Source organism: Zootoca vivipara, chromosome 2, assembly GCF_965207765.1.
Source record: "Zootoca vivipara chromosome 2, rZooViv2.hap1.1, whole genome shotgun sequence".
In the NCBI taxonomy this organism is placed as follows: domain Eukaryota; kingdom Metazoa; phylum Chordata; class Lepidosauria; order Squamata; family Lacertidae; genus Zootoca; species Zootoca vivipara.
The window spans coordinates 110390121-110410269 of record NC_142584.1 but is presented as its reverse complement, the minus strand read 5'-3'; the positions used below and the strand labels follow the sequence as shown (position 1 = coordinate 110410269).

The 20149-nt window shown below is 46.8% G+C and overlaps 1 protein-coding gene across 2 annotated transcripts in view; it reads right to left on the bottom strand.

Moving 5' to 3' along the window:
* Positions 1 to 721: 721 nt before the first annotated feature.
* Positions 722 to 20149, bottom strand: part of SLC44A4 (solute carrier family 44 member 4) — a 57093-nt gene continuing 37665 nt past the window's right edge. Inside the window, exons 11-21 of one of the 2 annotated variants that reach the window (XM_060270465.2) lie at positions 18716 to 18838; positions 18482 to 18581; positions 15984 to 16076; positions 13589 to 13691; positions 11178 to 11434; positions 8160 to 8254; positions 6361 to 6464; positions 4503 to 4576; positions 4240 to 4405; positions 3334 to 3418; positions 722 to 2630 (exon numbers count right to left, since the gene is read on the bottom strand). In XM_060270465.2, the coding sequence (XP_060126448.2) occupies positions 2524 to 2630; positions 3334 to 3418; positions 4240 to 4405; positions 4503 to 4576; positions 6361 to 6464; positions 8160 to 8254; positions 11178 to 11434; positions 13589 to 13691; positions 15984 to 16076; positions 18482 to 18581; positions 18716 to 18838 (1307 nt within the window). In that variant the 3' untranslated portion in view covers positions 722 to 2523. The remainder of the gene's footprint in view (positions 2631 to 3333; positions 3419 to 4239; positions 4406 to 4502; positions 4577 to 6360; positions 6465 to 8159; positions 8255 to 11177; positions 11435 to 13588; positions 13692 to 15983; positions 16077 to 18481; positions 18582 to 18715; positions 18839 to 20149) is intronic. The other variant, XM_088663544.1, reaches the window with a different exon arrangement.

The window sequence follows — 20149 nt, the reverse complement described above, 5'->3', positions numbered from 1 at the left end:
ACTGGCCTGATCCAACAGGTTCATCTGTTTCTGCACCTGCTGAAATTCCAGACACACATGCATCTGATGCAGAAACTGACACCTGCCCCACATGCATGAGAACCTCAGATTTGTTTCAGAGGCTGCATCTACAGCAGAGCAAAGTATCTGCCGCTATATCCTGGCAATCACACCCCTCTTCTTGTGGCACATGCAGTTCCACTGAAATAGCAAAATGAGCCGGCTCCAACTAAATAGTTGTGCTAGCTGGAGCTAGTAGTACAAGTCCCATTACCACAACAGGGCTTTCTCCCCTCCCCAAAGTGGTGTGGGGTATGTGGGAGAACCCATAGAATAGCAAGTAGTGGCAGGGGGCAGGAGGAGAAAGGAGATTATTCCACCTGGCAAGCAGAAACACTTTCACTGATGGAACCATTGTAATAACGCACCATTGGATTCCACCCCATGAAAATACCTTTGCAAGCAAACTCTCCAGCTGGGTGCATGGAATAAATTCACTGTCAAGGATGACCTCCAACCTCCTGAAAAGGGAACGGGAATGAAAAGCAGGGTTAAAAAGCCCCCAACAACTTCAGAAGCCACCTTGCCAATTAAGCAGTATCGTAGGCCATACGGTATTCATGGAAGACAATCTTACTTGACTAAGAGTGATCGCCAAAGAATAATAATAATATCAGCAAATATAATCCTTCGCTTACGTGAATAAGAGAGACAATGCGGCTTACTTAAAATCAGCTTTAATAAATTTGTATCCTTTCTATAAAATAGATTTTTTTTGTACAGAAAGAAAAAAAGGCTATATACAGTACATTTTTAGCAGTACAGTCATACCTCTTGTTACAAATTGTGGGTTGCGTATGACACAGAATATGTATGCGCCGAACCCGGAAGTACCAGAACGGGTTACTTTTGGGTTTGGCGGTTCGCGCAGACGCGACGAATGACATGCGCATAAGAGCCGAATCGCGCCACGCACATGCGCAGACGCGGCACTTCATGTTGCGTACTGCTCATGTTGCCTACGGGGCTCCGGAACAGATCCCGTATGCAACATGTTGTACCACTGTATGAATTTTTTAAAAAACCAACCAAACAGAATGGCTGACAGGAAGTGGATTGGAGTCAAAATAGTTTAGGAGTCAATGAACTGGCACAAAATCACTGGGAAATTAAGTGGGAAAAGGATAACACAATTTGTCAATGAAGGCACTTAGGCAACAAAATTATTACCATGGAAGGCAGAGTTAAGTGCGATTCAGCCCATTTGTTTCACTGGATTTGAAAGCACAACTCTTTGTTGGACGTGCGCAGGGACGTAGCAAGGGGGGCGATGGGGGCGGTCCACCCCGGCTGCCACCCTGGGGGGGGGTGACACCCGGTGTGCCCCTCACTGGTCCGCCCCTCACCTCTGCCCGCACAGGCGCAGTCCGTACGGGCCGCTGTGCGCCAGTGGCACCCCATACGGGTCACACATGCACCTGGTACCAGCTGGGATAGGAACACCACTGGACGTGCGGCCGATGCAAAAGCACCAAAAAAAAAAGGTCAAGATACTCTGAAAGAGAAAGATGTAATCAGGAATTGGCACAGTTGGGCCAGGTGTGAGTTATATCAGCTGTTTGAAAAGCTTGCCATGGAGTAGTTGTAACCAATTGGGGGAAAGATCAAGTGTAGCCTCCAGCCACCTCACTCAGTCTACTTCTCCTCACTGCAAAAGCTGGGGGAATAGGCTAACACTGAGCTTACCACACCGTAGGCTCTCCCGAGTGCTTCCTGATCACCCGATTTTACCCAGAGAACAGCACACAGACCTGGAAGATGCTGTTTGCTGTTTACTGAGAAGTTGCATAAACCCTAAAGGAAAGGACACTTCTTTTGCCATGGCCGAGAAATCCAGCAAGATATCTAGCGGGAGAACATCGGAAATATCGACCACACATTGGAAGAGCCAGCCCCGGAAGTGGCTTCTACGCAACTTCCGGTGCCGCGCAGCTGCTGATCTCGCATTTTTCAGCGGGAGACTTAGCAGGTATGGGCTGCATGGAGGGAAAAGTTGGCACTGGCACAGAATCAACGCGTGGGGAAGCACTGGCATCGTGGCAGCGCCCAGCCTGGCACACGAGCGCTCACACACTGGGCAGAACACATCGCGTGACATCGTGTGATGTGCCTCCCCAATGTGTGGGGCAAGTCAGCGCCCCTTGGCATGAACAGGGCATCTTTGTTGGATACAACCTTAAATGGGTGGACCAGAGGGAAGGGCAACATGCTAAAATGGCTGCCTTCATTTAAAAGGTGGGCTCTAAATATGGCACCGTTTTAAGAAATCAATGTGGCCGACACGGAGCAAGACAACATGAGGCAAGAGTGGCGAGGCCCAAAAGGCTGAAATGTGTTCAAAATACACTGGAAAGGAAAGGAGGTGAAGGGATGTGTTAAGATGCTCTTGAGACAGGCCTGGGAAGCCAGGAAGCGATATACTGTAGCAAGAGATGATGTGGACCAGTAACACCAAATTGTCTTCTACGTGGCCTTTCCATTCTTGTTCTTCTTGTTGAGGATATTCATGAGAGACTTGGACATGTAATATGGCTTTCCCTGGGAGCCGTCATTCCGCTCCAGGTCTTCCACTGCAGGGGAAAAGGAAAGTATTGCCTCAGGTCCCATCAGAGAATAAGAATAAGAATAATTTATTACGGTGGTACCTCTACTTACGAATTTAATGTGTTCCGAACGCACATTCGTAAGTCGAAAAACATTGTAAGTCGAATCCCATAGGAATGCATTGGGAGAAAAAAATTGCAAGTCGAAGCAACCCTATCTAAAAATTCGTAAGTAGAAAAAATCCTATCTAAACCGCATCCAAGATGGCGGACGGAGCTCCGTCCGCAAGTAGAAACATTCGTAAGTAGAGTTATTCGTAAGTAGAGGTACCACTGTATTTATACCCCGCCCATCTGGCTGGGTTTCCCCAGCCACTCTGGGCAGCTTCCAACAGAAGTATTAAACTACAACGATCTATTAAACATTAAAAGCTTCCCTAAACAGGGCTGCCTTCAGATGTCCCCTGAAAGTCTGGTCGTTGTTTTTCTCTTTGACATCTGGTGGGAGGGCGTTCCACAGGGCGGGATTAGCAAACAAATGGTTAATCTGTGGAGAGGGGAGCCCCTCCAGGCATTGCTGAACTACAACTCCCATTATACCTGGCCATGGACCACGCCCGCTGGGGCTTATGGGAGCAGGAGTCCAGCAACACCTGCAGAGCCCCAGGTTAGCCACCCAAGTTTCCAGTAGAGTATGATTAGGGCAAGATGGGCAAGGAGAATTACTCACAGAAACAGAGGAACAGAGTGTCGATACACATATTGTAGACGCTGAAGAAGCCTTGGGCTATGAAGTAGGCGCCTACCACAACAGTCTGAAGCAGAGAGAGAGAGAAGGGGGGAAAACATGGCATGAGGTGAGAGGGGCAAGACTTCCGCCATTGGAATCAGATGTTTTGGATCACAATTCCCATCAGCCTCACCCAAGGTGGCCACAGTGGATGTGGGACGAGTTCAAAGATTTGGAGTTGTAGTCCACATCTGCTCAAGGACACCGGTTTGCCAAAGGCTAGTTCACAATATTCTCGCCCGCCATATTTTTAAAGCTCCCAGTTTGTTGGGGACAACTCATATTCTTTCTTCAGCGGTTTCTGCTATTATTTTGTGAAGCGACACAAGAAGCTACTAAGTTGACTAACTTGTAGCCCTTCAGAATTTGCTGAGCTACAACTCCCATTACCTTTGGCCATTGGCCATGATGGATGTCAGCAACATCCAGAAGGCCACAGGTTAGCCTCTCCTCGGGCCATTTGTCCAACAAGGCACATAGAAAGCATTTCCTGAGCTAAGGTTCTTGGTTCTTGAGACAACCAAGGTTCTTCACCCCCAGCAATTCCTTGCAGTTTTGTCAGCAACTTTGGTTTTTTTGGAGGGGGTCTGTACCACTTTTTAGTTAAGCTAACGCAAATCGGTGCATCTTAGCCGCCATATTGGATTGGAATAGTGCAGAATTGCCTTAAAATGGGCCAGGAAAGAGAGAGAGAGAGATTGAGGGAGAAAAGGCGGAGGCCTAAGAAATGGGCATAGCTGCCAAGTTTTCCCTTTTCTCGCGAGGAAGCCTATTCAGCATAAGGGAAAATCCCTTAAAAAAAGGGGATAACTTGGCAGCTATGGAAATGGGCACAGTTACACATACCAGGATGGGCAGCCAATAGTAGTTGAGGACGGGGGATTTGAACTCGGGTTTATCGATGGGAATTCGCCCCGTGAAGAAGAAGAACGACAGAATGCCAACTCCACCAACTACCAAGAGCTTCCCAAAAAACAGCAGCAGGTCAGTGACTTTATCCAGGACTACAACCCTGCAGGGGTAGAAAGGGGAGGTTCGAACCAAGAATGTCCATCATCACCCCTGCCTCTCCCTGGCCCCTGCTGACCCCCACCCTCTCGCCCCATTACCTGGCAGCATTACGCATCAGTAGCATGAAGGCATTTTTGGCCGACACACAGAAATTCTTTCCATAAATGGCAATCTGAGGAGGGGAAGGGTTTGGAAGAGACAAAGGAAATAAGATCAGTCTTTTGCAAGGATGTAGGACTATGCCCTTCCCCTCCCTCAACAACACCACACACCCTGCCCCCAAGTTTTTATTGGGATTAAGATAGAACCACACACCCCAGCCTAGAATTTTACGGGGTTCCACAATCCACACTCCACCACTGATTCCCAATCAATTTTTTTTGCTAGAGGAAAGAGCCTGGGGGTTGCAACGCCACCGTTTAGGGAGCAGAAATAATAATAATAATAATAATAATAATAATAATAATAATAATCCAGCGCATAGCAAACATGCGCTGGATTATGGAGAAAGCTAGAGAGTTCCAGAAAAACGTCTACTTCTGCTTCATTGACTATGCAAAAGCCTTTGACTGTGTCGACCACAGCAAACTATGGCAAGTTCTTAAAGAAATGGGAGTGCCTGATCACCTCATCTGTCTCCTGAGAAATCTCTATGTGGGACAAGAAGCTACAGTTAGAACTGGATATGGAACAACTGATTGGTTCAAAATTGGGAAAGGAGCACGACAAGGTTGTAGATTGTCTCCCTGCTTATTTAACTTATATGCAGAATTCATCATGCGAAAGGCTGGACTAGATGAATCCCAAGCCGGAATTAAGATTGCCGGAAGAAATATCAACAACCTCAGATATGCAGATGACACAACCTTGATGGCAGAAAGCGAGGAGGAATTAAAGAACCTTTTAATGAGGGTGAAAGAGGAGAGCGCAAAATATGGTCTGAAGCTCAACATCAAAAAAACCAAGATCATGGCCACTGGTCCCATCACCTCCTGGCAAATAGAAGGGGAAGAAATGGAGGCAGTGAGAGATTTTACTTTCTTGGGCTCCTTGATCACTGCAGATGGTGACAGCAGTCACGAAATTAAAAGACGCCTGCTTCTTGGGAGAAAAGCAATGACAAACCTAGACAGCATCTTAAAAAGCAGAGACATCACCTTGCCGACAAAAGTCCGTATAGTTAAAGCTATGGTTTTCCCAGTAGTGATGTATGGAAGTGAGAGCTGGACCATAAAGAAGGCTGATCGCCGAATAATTGATGCTTTTGAATTATGGTGCTGGAGGAAAAATAAAAAAATTCCTTCAGTAGCACCTTAAAGACCAACTAAGTTTATATTTTGGTATGAGCTTTCGTGTGCATGCACACTTCTTCAGATACCTGGAGGAGACTCTTGAGAGTCCCATGGACTGCAAGAAGATCAAACCTATCCATTCTTAAGGAAATCAGCCCTGAGTGCTCCCTGGAAGGACAGATCGTGAAGCTGAGGCTCCAATACTTTGGCCACCTCATGAGAAGAGAAGAGTCCTTGGAAAAGACCCTGATGTTGGGAAAGATTGAGGGCACTAGGAGAAGGGGACGACAGAGGACAAGATGGTTGGACAGTGTTCTCGAAGCTACGAACATGAGTTTGACCAAACTGCGGGAGGCAGTGGAAGACAGGAGTGCCTGGCGTGCTATGGTCCATGGGGTCACGAAGTGTCGGACACGACTAAACGACTAAACAACAACAACAACAATAATAAATATAATATTTATTTATTTATACCCCACCCACTGAGCCTAGGGCTTGCCGGTTTCCCACCCCCAGACGCATCACAGTGGCTCTTAAGCCTCCTCCAGGATACACATTCACTTCCCTCGCCTCCTATTCCCCCGCAGGCGTCCCCATCTGTTTCCCTCACAACCGCCACTGTTAAGACCCCTGACCTCCTGGGTGGCCCACCTGCAAGGCTTACCATGATGTAGGCGTTTCTGTTGAGGAATTTGACAAACTTCTCCAGACACCAAAAGCAACACTGCATGCAGCAAAGCAGGCACTTGGCAACCTTGTTGCTGGAACCTGCAAACGCCACAGGAGAATTAGGTAGCTGGGGCTTCAAAAGGACACGCTCCCATTGGCTGTTCCCAGTTTAGTGGGGTAGGAGAGCTGAAAATAACATCAATGTATTTCACACCTCGCAACCAATGTGCCCCTTTGGTTTCAGACAGTAGAAGAGTCTAAAGAGCCCGGGACTCAAATTTTCACAGCCCTCTGGCATCGACGGCATAGCTGTCAAGTTTTCCCTTTTCTCACGAGGAAGCTTATTCAGCATAAGGGAATTTCCCTTTTAAAAAGGGAGAACTTGACAGCTATGGCCTACGGTGTCTCATTTACCATAAGTCACGTATTTAGCATTAACTCTGGAAGTGCAAAATCTCAACCTAACTAAACATCCTAAGTTGAATATTACGGCATTTGAAATTTGTTTGGTTTTTTTTTTGCATTCTTGTACCTCTGTATTGGGGGGACGCGGGTGGTGCTGTGAGTTAAACCGCTGAGCCTAGGGCTTGCCAATCAGGTCAGCGGTTCGAATCCCCGCGACAGGGTGAGCTCCTGTTGCTCGGTCCCAGCTCCTGCCAACCTAGCAGTTCGAAAGCACGTCAAAGTGCAAGTAGATAAATAGGTACCGCTTCAAGCGGGAAGGTAAACGGCATTTCCGTGCGCTGCTCTGGTTCGCCAGAAGCGGCTTTGTCATGCTGGCCACATGACCCGGAAGCTGTACGCCGGCTCCCTTGGCCAGTAAAGCGAGATGAGCGCCGCAACCCCAGAGTCGGTCACGACTGGACCTAATGGTCAGGGGTCCCTTTACCTCTGTATTAAAATTACCGTTACGCCTTAAGGATGCCTCATAAAGGGGGGAAATGAATGTTTTGTTTTTAATTATTTATTATTATTTTGTGGTCATGGGTTTTTTTTTGGGGGGGAGGGTTCATACTGATGTATATTTTGCTCTAGGAGGCTTCGTTTGGTCAAAATCGAGTATACAACACCAGAGTTAACGCTAAATACATGACTTCCGGTAAATGAGCCGTCCTAGCCACTAGAGGGCCGTGAAAATGTGTCCCGGGCTTTTTATATTCGTCTTTCCATGTACTATCTGAAACCCAAAAGGGGCACATTGGTTGCCAGAAGTGGTTCCCCCCACCCCCACTCTCCTACCCCACTACAGTGGTACCTCGGGTTACAGACGCTTCAGGTTACAAACTCCGCTAACCCAGAAATAGCACCTCAGCTTAAGAACTTTGCTTCAGGATGAGAACAGAAATTGTGCTCCGGCGGTGCGGCGGCACAGGAGGTCTCATTAGCTAAAGTGGCGCTTCAGGTTAAGAACAGTTTCAGGTTAAGAACGGACCTCCAGAACGAATTAAGTTCGTAACCAGAGGTACCACTACAAAGCAGCAACTGTAATTTGAACTATCGGTACCTGAACAGTCTGAAAATCTTCAAAGATTCCTGCATTTCAGGGGAGTTGGACTAGATGACCATTGGGGTCCCGTCCAACTCCACAGTTCAATGATTCTATGAAGCTGCCACACCCTGCCTAATGTTAGGGCCAGCAACATAACAGACCAGCTCAGAAACCCTTTCAGATTGTGAAATACTTTAGTGCTAGCCTACTTCCAGGGACACTGGGCACCCCAACTCCAGTTATTCTGACCGTGACGGGTATTTATTCCTGCCCTGCCCTTCTCGTCTGGTTGATTCATCACTTGCCTTTTAATTTGTGGTCCATATATTCCAGCACGATGCGGATCAGTTGGACGATAGTGAGGATGAGGGCACCAAAAGCAAGAGATCCTATATGGTATCTGCGGAGAAAGAGGAGAGGTCCTGTAAGGCGGAGCTGCCTTTTGAAACGTCCTGGGTCAAGACGAGGAACCCCAGACTTTGACACCATTCCTAATTAAGGCTGAGGTTGCTGCTCTTATCCAAGGTTTACGTTTTCATATACAGTGGTACCTTGGTTCTCAAACAGCTTGTTACTCAAACAACTTGGAACCCAAACACTGCAAACCCGGAAGTACGTACTCTGGTTTGCGAACTTTTATCGGAAGCCAAACATGCTCTGTTTTGGGTGTTACACTTCCATTTTGAGTGTTGAGTGCTGAGATCTGTCTGTTTTTGCTATTTATTTTGCATTTTTGTTTTTGCGGCTCTTTTTTTGTTTTGTTTTTGTGACTGTGTTGAACCCAGTTCAGCTACTGATTGATTGATTGATCGTGTGACTGCAGTACATTGTTTATTGCTTCCATTTTATGGATCAATGGTCTTGTTAGATAGTAAAATTCATCTTAAAGGGCTGTTTTAGGGGTTGTTTTTTAAAGTCTGGAACGGATTCATCCGTTTTGCATTACTCTCTATGGGAAAGCATGCCTTGGTTTTGGAACGCTTTGGTTTTGGAACGGATTAAGTTTGAGAACTAAGGTACATCTCCCAAAACAAACAATGCCAGCTACTCTAAATAGAGGAGGGATGGGCAAATCGTTTCAGCTAGTCCAGGGGGTCACATTCTCTTCCGGGGGCCACATTCCAGCAGTGGGAAGGGCCAGAGGGAAAAGAGGGCGGAGCAACGAATATAAATGTTCCCTTTTTTCTGGTAGGCTAGTTTCAACTCTCACTCACTCCTCTCTCCTCTATATAAAGCAGGCAAGCTTTATATAGAGTTCAAGGACACATTCCAAGCCAGGCAAAAGCACTCAAGGAGAGTGTACAGCAGCAGGGCCAATGAGGGTATGGCCTGGAGCAAGTCCCATAGGCCAGGCAGAGAGGGCCTGAGGTTCTCCACCCCAGTTTGCCGGGTGAGAGGTCAAGTGTCTGCACTGAGTAGCAGCAGATCATGAGAATGTCAGACAGGGCATCTCCCAGCCATTCCTTGAGATATTTGGGGAGCCACCCAGAGTGGCCAGGGCATTGCAGTCAGTTGGGCAGCACTATGCCGAGATGGCAAAACTGACGGGAAAACTCAGAAACCAAGAGGATAAAAACTTTATAAAAGAATGGGCGGAATTTATACGTTACATACTACTGCAAGCAGATGGAAACATTAGCAGGATTTTTATCTCACTTGTAGTTTAACGATTACCACGGATAATATGGTTTGATATAAAAATTGGAGTATGAAAGAATAAAGGTAAAGGGACCCCTGACCATTAGGTCCGGTCGTGACCGACTTTGGGGTTGCACGCTCATCTCGCATTATTGGCCGAGGGAGCTGGCGTATGGCTTCCGGGTCATGTGGCCAGCATGACAAAGCCGCTTCTGGCAAACCAGAGCAGCACATGGAAATTCCGTTTACCTTCCCGCTGTAGTGGTTCCTATTTATCTACTTGCATTTTGACGTGCTTTCGAACTGCTAGGTTGGCAGGAGCTGGGACCAAGCAACGGGAGCTCACCCCGTCATAGGGATTCGAACTGCCGACCTTCTGATCAGCAAGCCCTAGGCTCAGTGGTTTAACCCACAGCGCCACCTGGGTCAGATTAAATGTTTATAATGGGACCCCATGGAGGGGATGGGGGCAAGTCCTGGGATTCGGAGGAATCTCTTTGTATGGATATACTTTTTGATTCTCTGTTTATAACTTTGTATTTGTAAAAATACAAAGTCCAGTGAGAGCTGGCTGATTGCCGAAGAATTGATGCTTTTGAGTTATGGTGCTGGAGGAGACTCTTGAGAGTCCCATGGATTGCAAGAAGATCAAGCCTATCCATTCTGAAGGAAATCAGCCCTGAGTGCTCACTGGAAGGACAGATCGTGAAGCTGAGGCTCCAATACTTTGGCCACCTCATGAGAAGAGAAGACTCCCTGGAAAAGACCCTGATGTTGGGAAAGATTGAGGGCACAAGGAAAAGGGGACGACAGAGGATGAGATGGCTGGACAGTGTTCTCGAAGCTACCAACATGAGTCTGACCAAACTGCGGGAGGCAGTGGAAGGCAGAAGTGCCTGGCGTGCTCTGGTCCATGGGGTCACGAAGAGTTGGACATGACTAAACGACTAAACAACAACAACAATTTGTAAAAATAATAAAAATGAATTCAAAAAATATTATTATTATTCCTGTGAACCGCCATGAGACTTGCGGCTATAGGCTCATATATGAATTTAATTAATCATAGTAATAATAAACAAATAAACCAGGCACCCCCAGACTTCGGCCCTCCAGATGTTTTGGACTACAATTCCCATCAACCCTGACCACTGGTCCTGTTAGCTAGGGATCATGGGAGTTGTAGGCCAAAACATCTGGAGGGCCGCAGTTTGGGGATTCCTGAAATAAACGAACAAATAAATGCAGTTTCTGACGACCACCCCTATGTAAATGAGCAATGGCCGGGTGGTTCCCTCGCCCTCCAGTTGTCAGGCAACACTACAGCCATGTGTGAGCCTACCAATAGTAGAAGGGCCATAGCTCAATGGCAGAGCTTCTGCTTCGTAAGCAGAAGGCCTCAGGTTCAATCCCCAGCATCTCCCGGTAGGGCCGGGAGAGACTTCTTTCCAGAAACCCTGCAGAGCTGCTGCCACTCGGTGTAGACAACACTGAGCTAGATGGACTCAACGCTTTGACTCTGTCGAAGACAGCTTCCTATGATCCAACTCCCAAGGGAGACGCTGGCACAATGCAGGGCTGGCGGCAGGGCGAGAGCAAGGGCCAGATCCTCCGCCTGACACAAGCAGCTTCCCCTTGCCCAATGCCCTGCCCACCGTGTGGGAATCCCCACACAAGATGCGCACCGTAACGTCCGGACGAAGGCATTGAACACAGCGCAGGCCGGGATATCCTGGGGCTTTTTGAAAGCCCAGTAGTACGAGGCAAAGGCCCCCGCCAGGACACACTGCCCCAGGGCAATGACTAAGTTGATGCACCAGAGGAGGCCCACAAAGTTGTAGATCTGAAGGTTGGAGAGGTTGCGCTGGAAGAGCCCTTCGTCATTGTATTTGAAGAAGATGCAATCCACTAGGCAGGGCCGGTAGGTGGAGGCGTTGAAAGTCTGGAGGAAGAAAGCAAGAGACATGGCTCTAATGGCAGGGCATGGAAATGGCTGGTCTCGAAAAGGAGAGCCGAGGCAGGGCAACACAATTTACTCCCCAGCAAAACAGAATCCATTTTGAACACTGGCAGAAATATAAAAGTCAGGATGGTACAGGAGCAGGGAGACCTGGGTTCAGATCACTGAGGAGCCAGTCCTTTTCTGACTCACCTCACTTCAATAATTTACCTCACACTTTCCCCCTTCTTTACCTCTCTCCTTCCCCCCCTCCCAACTTACTTCACTATCCTCTACTGAATTTACCTCACAGCCTATTGTACGAATAAAATACCACCACAAAATTAATAGGAAGTACAGAACTGCCACCCCCAGAATTGAAGATACACTTCTAAATACTGTGCTGAGGAGCACAATTGGAATTATTTACTCTGGCATTTGGAGGAACTTGAGATATCAGTGTGTACAGTACAATCCACATTGCATGATTCGAACCTTATGCAGCTGAAGGCTAGCAAGTTGAAACTGCACCTGTTAATGCGGGCTCTGGGATGCTATCCTGAAATCTCACAGACTTCCAGAGCTGCCATGTTGAGAGGGCCTTAGCCCAGGGGTTGGCAAGCTTTTCCAGCTATGGGCCGGATCATTTCCACGGACAATCGCAGCGCAATGCCAGAAATCGCGTCTGTGCATGTCCGTGCATGCCCGGAAGCCAAAAATCGCACCTGCACAGAAGCGATTTTCGGTGTCTGGGCATGCGCAGACACAGTTTCTGGTATCTGCGCATGCACAGATGCCATTTCTGGCACCACTCGGCGAGTCCCTGTGCCGTGCTGCGCCGGTTTAGCGCAGTGTGCGGGGGACTTGCCGAGCGACTCGTGGGCCGGTTAAATGGCCTCTGTGGTCCAGATCCGGCCCATGGGCCGGAGGTTGTCGATGCCTGCCTTAGCCCATTCCCCACCTCGCAGCAAGGTAGAGAGCAATCCAGTGGACCTGGTGCAAAAAGAGCTTTTAAGCCCTCTCAGGGCTTCGATTCTGGGATGCTCACGCAAGATCTCGCAGGGCTGTCCGAGTTCCCGAAAGATGTTATGTGAGGCTCCCTAAGTATCCAGAGCCAGTGTGGTTTGCCCCCCCCCCAAGCAAGACAGAGAACTTATAAGAAGATATTTTTGCACCATGTCACTTGGGTTCAGGATTCCATTTTCCATTTTCCATTGCCTATGAAGCCAAAATGGCCATAACTGTCCTCATTAAAACCCTAAGTCAGGATGAGACACCAAAGCAGCCCAGAATTGGAGGGCTAGTCAGGGGCAGGGATGGATATACAGGTGAAACTCGGAAAATTAGAATATCGTCAAAAAGTGCATTTATTTCAGTAATGCAACTTATTATTTTTTCTTTTTCTTTTAATTTTTACGAATGCTTTCTTTTGGAAATTCCACAGTAGTAAAACAAATAGTTACAATAATACAAAAATAAACACCACTATTACATTTCATTAATTACATTCCATTTATAATTGACCCACCTAATGACAAATAATTTCAATTACAACAAATAAAGGCTTGACATATCTTGCTTTGCATGTCATGCATCTATCTCATATATTGGTTTCACCTTTTAAGTTGCATTACTGAAATAAATGCACTTTCCGACGATATTCTAATTTTCTGAGTTTCACCTGTGTCTGCTAATTTTGATCCTCTCAATATCTCTGTTTTCCAATCTTACATTTGGTTCGCCACATTCTGTAGCTGTTTATGGCTTTAAAAAAAAATCTTCTAAAACCCTCATGAAAATTCGTCAGCATTTTAATGCAAATTACTCCTAATAAACCCACTTTTGTATTCAGTTTTGACTAATGTAATTTTGCTAGCAATTTTCCCTAACCTAATGCACTTTTTGCATATTACTTTCCATAATAACCTCATTTTTTATGCACACCTTCCCCTAATATACACATTTCTGTAAACATTGGTTGGTCAGCAAACTTCAGAAAAGTGCAAATTTCCAAGGATAGATGTGTTTCACTCCACATATTGTTTCAGAAAGTGGAAATGACTTTAAATGTTTACCGAATCAAATTGATCCTCCATCCCCTCTAGTTAGAGAGGTAGACCTGAGAACCAAAATCCTTCAGCTACGTTTGTGACTCACCATAGGGCTGCAGCTCTGGTTCCCAGAGATCCCTATGCAGTCTGGGGAACTATCATTTTTGGGAGCGATGCGATAGAGGGGCGCTCCAGAGGTGGCGAGATATCTGAAGACGGGGAGTAGTCAAGGGAAGAGGACATAAAAAGAGAAAGGAATAATAATGGGGGCCTCCCCGAGCCCCAACACCACCCTCACTTTTTGCCATCTTCAGGGCAGAAATGTTGAAGACCTTGTGGGACACGGAACACAGAAGCGTCCCCACTGGGAACAAAAACTGAAAAGGGGGAAAGCAGTGAAGAGCTGAACTTGGATATTCACGGACATTTCTAAAGCTTGCCAACATGTCAAGCTTTGCCATGCCAAGGATTTTGTGATTCAGAATTGGAAGCGGACGTTCTTACCTGAGGATGGGAGGGTTTCAGGATGTTGTTGCCTTGGTTTTACTAGGTGTTAGGATATAAAATCTCTGAAGCTGCCACTATACACTAGGTATCAAACGCCAAGTAGTATTACATATCTGCTATGACTTCCTGTCAAATACCAGCCGAGTATTGAAATACAAAGTTGTTCTCTTCATTCATGTACTCGTCCTATGGCTGTGTACACACTGTAGCTTTTAAAAGGTAAAGGTACCCCTGACCGTTAGGTCCAGTCGCGGACAACTCTGGGGTTGCGCGCTCATCTAGCTCTATAGGCCAAGGGAGCCGGCGTTTGTCCGCAGACAACTTCCGGGTCGTGTGGCCAGCATGACTAAGCCGCTTCTGGCGAACCAGAGCAGTGCACTTGATGTGCTTACGAACTGCTAGGTGGGCAGGAGCTGGGACCAAACAAGAGGCGCTCACCCCGTCGTGGGGATTCGAACCGCTGAGCTTCCGATCTGCAAGCCCTAGGCCAGGCATCCCCAAACTGCCGCCCTCCAGATGTTTTGGCCTACAACTCCCATTATCCCTAACTAACAGGACCAGTGGTCAGGGAAGATGGGAATTGTAGTCCAAAACATCTGGAGGGCCGAACCACCCGTGTCCCTTTTACTATAGCTTTTAAGGACACTCAAAGCACATTCTTTCCCTCAAAGGATTCTGGGCCTTGTAGTTTACCCTTCACAGAGTTACAGCTCCCAGAAACCCTTAACAAACTACAGTGGCCAGAATTCTTTGAGGGGAGTAAACGGGCTTCGAATGTGCTTCAAAAGGTATTGTGTGTAGGCACCTTATTTCTAGCTTCCCTTCCTCCCAATAATGGCATAAGATTGGTAACAATTCAACAGGAACCACAAAGGTAAAACCATTAAAAACAAAATGTTGCAGGGCACTGCTTCTATTTAGGGTTCAAGCCTCACCATTTCATTTTGTGCTATCTTTGCCCCAATCTTTGCAGAGCATACACAGTCCCCATTCCTGCACCAACCAACACCCCACTTTTAAGGGCACAGATCCCAAAGATGTGTTTGGGGGTGCCATGCAAGATTGTGGGGGCCCCCAAAGCGCTTTTTCTAGGGGGAAATCGCATTGCAAAATCGCGCAAGATCACAGCAACCAAAATAGAAGTTGTTCCATTATTAAAAACAAAACGAGATGTCCGGGGTTTTCCTGGGACACTTGCAGGATATGAAGTAGTAGTAGTAATAATAATAATAATAATAATAATAATAATAATAATTTATTATTTATACCCCGCCCATCTGGCTGGGTTTCCCCAGCCACTCTGGGCGGCTTCCAACAGAAATATTAAAATACACTAATTTCTTAAAGATTAAAAGTTTCCCTAAACAGGGCTGCCTTCAGATGTCCTCTAAAAGTCTGGTAGTTATTTTTCTTTTTGACATCTGGTGGGAGGGCATTCCACAGGGCGGGTGCCACTACCGAGAAGGCCCTCTGCCTGGTTCCCTGTAACTTGGCTTCTCGCAGCGAGGGAACCGCCAGAAGGCCCTCAGAGTTGGACCTCAGTGTCCGGGCAGAACGATGGAGGTGGAGACACTACTTCAGGTACACTGAACAGAGGCTGTTTAGGGCTTTAAAGGTCAGCATCAACACTTTGCATTTTACTTGGAAACGTACTGGGAGTCAATGCAGGTCTTTCAAGAATGGTGTTATGTGGTCTCAGCGGCTGCTCCCAGTCACCAGTCTAGCTGCCACATTCTGGATTCAATGTAGTTTCCTGGTCACCTTCAAAGGTAGCCCCATGTAGAGCGCATTGCAGTAGTCCAAGCGAGAGAAAACTAGAGCATGCACCACTCTGGGAAGACAGTCTGCAGGCAGGTAGGGTCTCAGCCTGCGTACCAGATGGAGCTGATAAACAGCTGCCCTGGATACAGAATTAACCTGCGCCTCCATGAACAGCTGTGAGTCCAAAATGACTCCCAGGCTGCGCACCTGGTCCTTCTCTTAATAAAGGATACAGAGCAGTAATACCCCAGTAGGCCACACATACCACCAGCAAGACGAAGGTCACCAACGGGTAGAAAAGAGAACTCATCATGTATCCAATGGCTCTGCAGGAGAGAACAAGAGAGACCCTGTAAACCCAGGTTTTCAGCTTCAATCAAACTCGTCTGTAGTACAATTCTCCAGAGGCACTTCAAACCAGTTATAACCCATAATATAGCCTTTGCACCTTCTCTGCTTGTACGATTTTGCAATGTTTCCCCTCTACTGTTCCCCATCTTCTTTTTAGGAGCCCAAGGAAACACGGGTCTTCCCTTTAATTAGATTGTTGCATGCAGTAGAATTAAATAAAGCCTCATTGGCAGACAGTTCAAGAAATGACCACATTAAATGTGCTTCAATGCACTTTAGCACCATGCAATTATCTCCAGTGCACTTCAAAGATTAAAAAAACAACCCAGAGAGACCCTGGCTGTCGAGGAGCTTTTCGTGAATGACGTGCAAAGGGAAAAACAAGCAGAGCTAGCATAAGCTTCCTTCAGGAAGACTACAACTCCCATCATCCCTAGCAAGTCAGGGATTATGGGAAATGAAGTCCCCAGACAACTGGAGACTCAAGTTTGGGAAACCCTGTCCTAGGTCAATTCTTTTTGGGGGGTGAAGGCAACGCTCCTCATTTATTTTTCAGTCACAAGATTCAGAAGATTTACGTCGGCAAGTGGCTTGGAAAACACAAAAACTTGGCGAGTCGTTTGCTCCCCAAATTTGTTGGGTTGCCAGGTGAGGATAGAGAAACTGTTCCAGACATCAAAATGGGGGTTTGAGCTGCATATTGATATGAGTTGAAAGGTGGTGGAAAGCAGCACAAAATACTTGTTCCTCCCTGATGCTTCATGCTGTTAACTGGTACAGCTGTAATAATAATAATAATAATAATAATAATTTATTATTTATACCCCGCCCATCTGGCCGGATTCCCCCAGCCACTCTGGGCGGCTTCCAACAAAACACTAAAATACAGAAATCCATCAAACATTAAAAGCTTCCCTAAACAGGGCTGCCTTGAGATGCCTTCTAAAGGTCTGGTAATTGTTGTTCTCTTTGACCTCTAGTGGGAGGGCGTTCCACAGGGTGGGTGCCACTACCGAGAAGGCCCTCTGCCTGGCTCCCTGTAACTTGGCTTCTCGTAGCGAGGGAACCCCCAGAAGGCCCTCGGAGCTAGACCTAAGTGTCCGGGCAGAACGATGGGGGTGGAGACGCTACCTCGGAAGTCGAACAGAATCCGTTCTGGAAGTCCGTTTGACTTCCAAAACGTTTGGAAACCAAAGTGTGGCTTCTGATTGGCTTCAGGAAGCTCCTGCAGCCAATCGGAAGCTGCGGAAGCCCTGTCGGACGTTCAGCTTCCAAAACGTTCGGGAACTAAGCTGTTGGAGAGGGGACATTTTATCATATGTGGTGGGATTGCAAAAATATTAAGAAATATTGGGAAATGATTTATAATGAAATGAAAATGAAATTTATAATGAAATGAAGAAAATAACCTTTGCTAAAAAACCAGAAGCTTTCTTACTAGGTATTAATAAAATTTGTTTATGTGTGCAACAATGGCCGCACGGACTTTATTAGCCCAATATTGGAAAGAAGAAGGTGTCCCATCTAAAGAAGACTGGCAAGTTAAACTAATGGAATATGTTGAAATGGCAAAATTGACAATGAAATTAAGAGGAAGAGATGATTGTGAATTTAAGGAAGAATGGAAGATGTTTATTGCATATATACAGAAGCAATATACACAGGTTAATATATTAGCAGGGCTTTAATATTACTTGTAATTTTATTATGAATGGATAATTGGTAAGTTTATAACATAGTTAAATCAACAATGGACATGCAGTATCTTGATAAATAATGGAACCAAAGAAGGGATTGGGGGAAGTCATTTTTTTTGTATTGTTGTTGTTGTTTTGGTTATTTTTGGAAAATAAATAAAATATTATTAAGAGAGAGAGAGAGAGAGAGAGAACTAAGCTGTTTGAAAACCAAGGTACGAATGCATAGAGAATTGGGCTGGGGCAGTCTGGGAAGGGGAAACTTCCCAAGGTTTAAGGACAGTTCAGTGGAGGCAGTGAAGCACAGGGAGGAAAGAAGAGGATACCCACTTTGTGGCTACAGTGAAATTAAGAGGAAGGGGCTGGGTTAGTTGCTTGCTTTCCCTCTCTCAGTGGAGGCAGAAGTGGGTGGAGCAACAGCACCTTTTTTACCCGTGCACAGAAAACTAGTTCTTCTTATGCACCTCTCTCTCGTCCAAAAAAGAGGCGCTCTCAGAGCTCAAGGACACATTCCAGCCAGGCAAAAACTCTCAAGGAAGGTGTGAAGCAGGGCTGGCGAGGGGCGTGGCCTAGGGAGAGGGGCGTGTGGCTTGGGGAGAGGGTCCCAAGGGCCGGACAGAGGTCTGCTTTGGGCCCCCGGGACCGGGACTCCGCACGCACTGGCCTTACAGAGACTCCCTTACCTGCTGGCTTCCTTGATGAGAGCGATGGCGATCAGGATCTGCTTGCGGAGGAACAAGAGGGTGAGCAGCATGATGCCTCCCACCACGCAGAGGATGATCACTGGAGGCGAGAGAAGGAGATTCACACCTGGGCCACTCTCATAACCCAGCTTTGGGAACTTTGGGGTTTTTAGACCAGGGTTGCCCACCTTCCAACACCCGTTTTCCTGCCCGCTCCCCTCCGCCCAGACTCACAGGCGGCCAGCCACGTCTCCTTGACGCTGCGGTAGGCACCCACGTCGGTGGTGAAACCAACGCTCTTGATGGTGGCTCCTTTCTGGTCGAGCTCGCGGTACTCCATATAGCAGTGGTAGATCCCTGGAAAGCAAAGAGGCAGAGATCGCTAGACACTCTGCCACCCCCATCCTGAAAACAGGAATAGTTTTCAGGAGAGGGGCTGTAGGTCAGGTGAGGAGCATCTGTTTGGCATTAAGAAGGTCCCCGGGTTCAGTCCCCAGCATTAATATGCAAGATTTTATGTAAGTGTACAGTGGCACCTCTACTTACGAATAACTCTACTTACGAATGTTTCTACTTACAAACGGAGCTCCGTCTGCCATCTTGGATGCAGTTTAGATAGGATTTTTTCTACTTACAAATTTTTAGATAGGGTTGCTTCTATTTACGAATTTTTTCTCCCAATGCATTCCTATGGTGATTCGACTTACAATTTTTTTCGACTTAGAAATGTGCGTTCGGAATGCATTAAATTCGTAATTAGAGGAACCACTGTATAATAAAAGGCTTTTAAAAAAAGAATTGTCCTGGCAGTGCTCTCTCTATATGTAAGTAGGTCCGGGGGGCAGCATCTGTTTTGCATGAACAATGTCCCATCTTCAATTCCCAAGTGTATTTCCAGGCAGGGCTGGCAAATATCCTCTCCCTGAAGCCCTGGGGAGCTGCTGCCAGTCAGTGTAGACAATACTGAGCTGGGTGGGCTAGTGGTCTGACTCAATACACTGGTACCTCGGGTTACAGACGCTTAAGGTTACAGACTCCACTAACCCAGAAATGGTACCTCGGGTTAAGAACTTTGCTTCAGGTTGAGAACAGAAATTGTGCGGTGGCAGCGGAAGGCCCCATTAGCTAAAGGGGTACCTCAGGTTAAGAACAGCTTCAGGTTAAGAACGGACCTCTGGAACAAATTAAGTTCTTAACCTGAGGTACCACCGTATTCAGCAGGCATCCTGTGTTCCTGGTACTTTCATGAAGGGTTATCGTTCACTCGCACCGTATCTGGTTCAGTCTCCAGCATTAATGTACAAAATAATATACCGTATATCTATATATTAAAAAATGTAGGCATTGCGCACGCAGATGAAACAGCCTTTCTCCATAACTGCTAAACCGTAATGTAACAAATTTGGCCACAACGTTCCATGCCCATCAGGGAGGGATCTGGCATTAATTTCCCCCCCAAAAACCACGCCTTTTACACCTAAAAAAATGATTAAACACACAAAAAAGTGGCGCCCAAATTAGACGTCACCACTAGAAGCTCTGAAGATTCCGGCAGCTGTGCTGCCAGATGACATCACAAAATTCCACAGCAACCAACTGAAAACAGTCCTTTTGCAGCAACAAGGCCCAGCTTTTTCAATAGGCCGCAGCATTGCCAAGCAGGGAAAA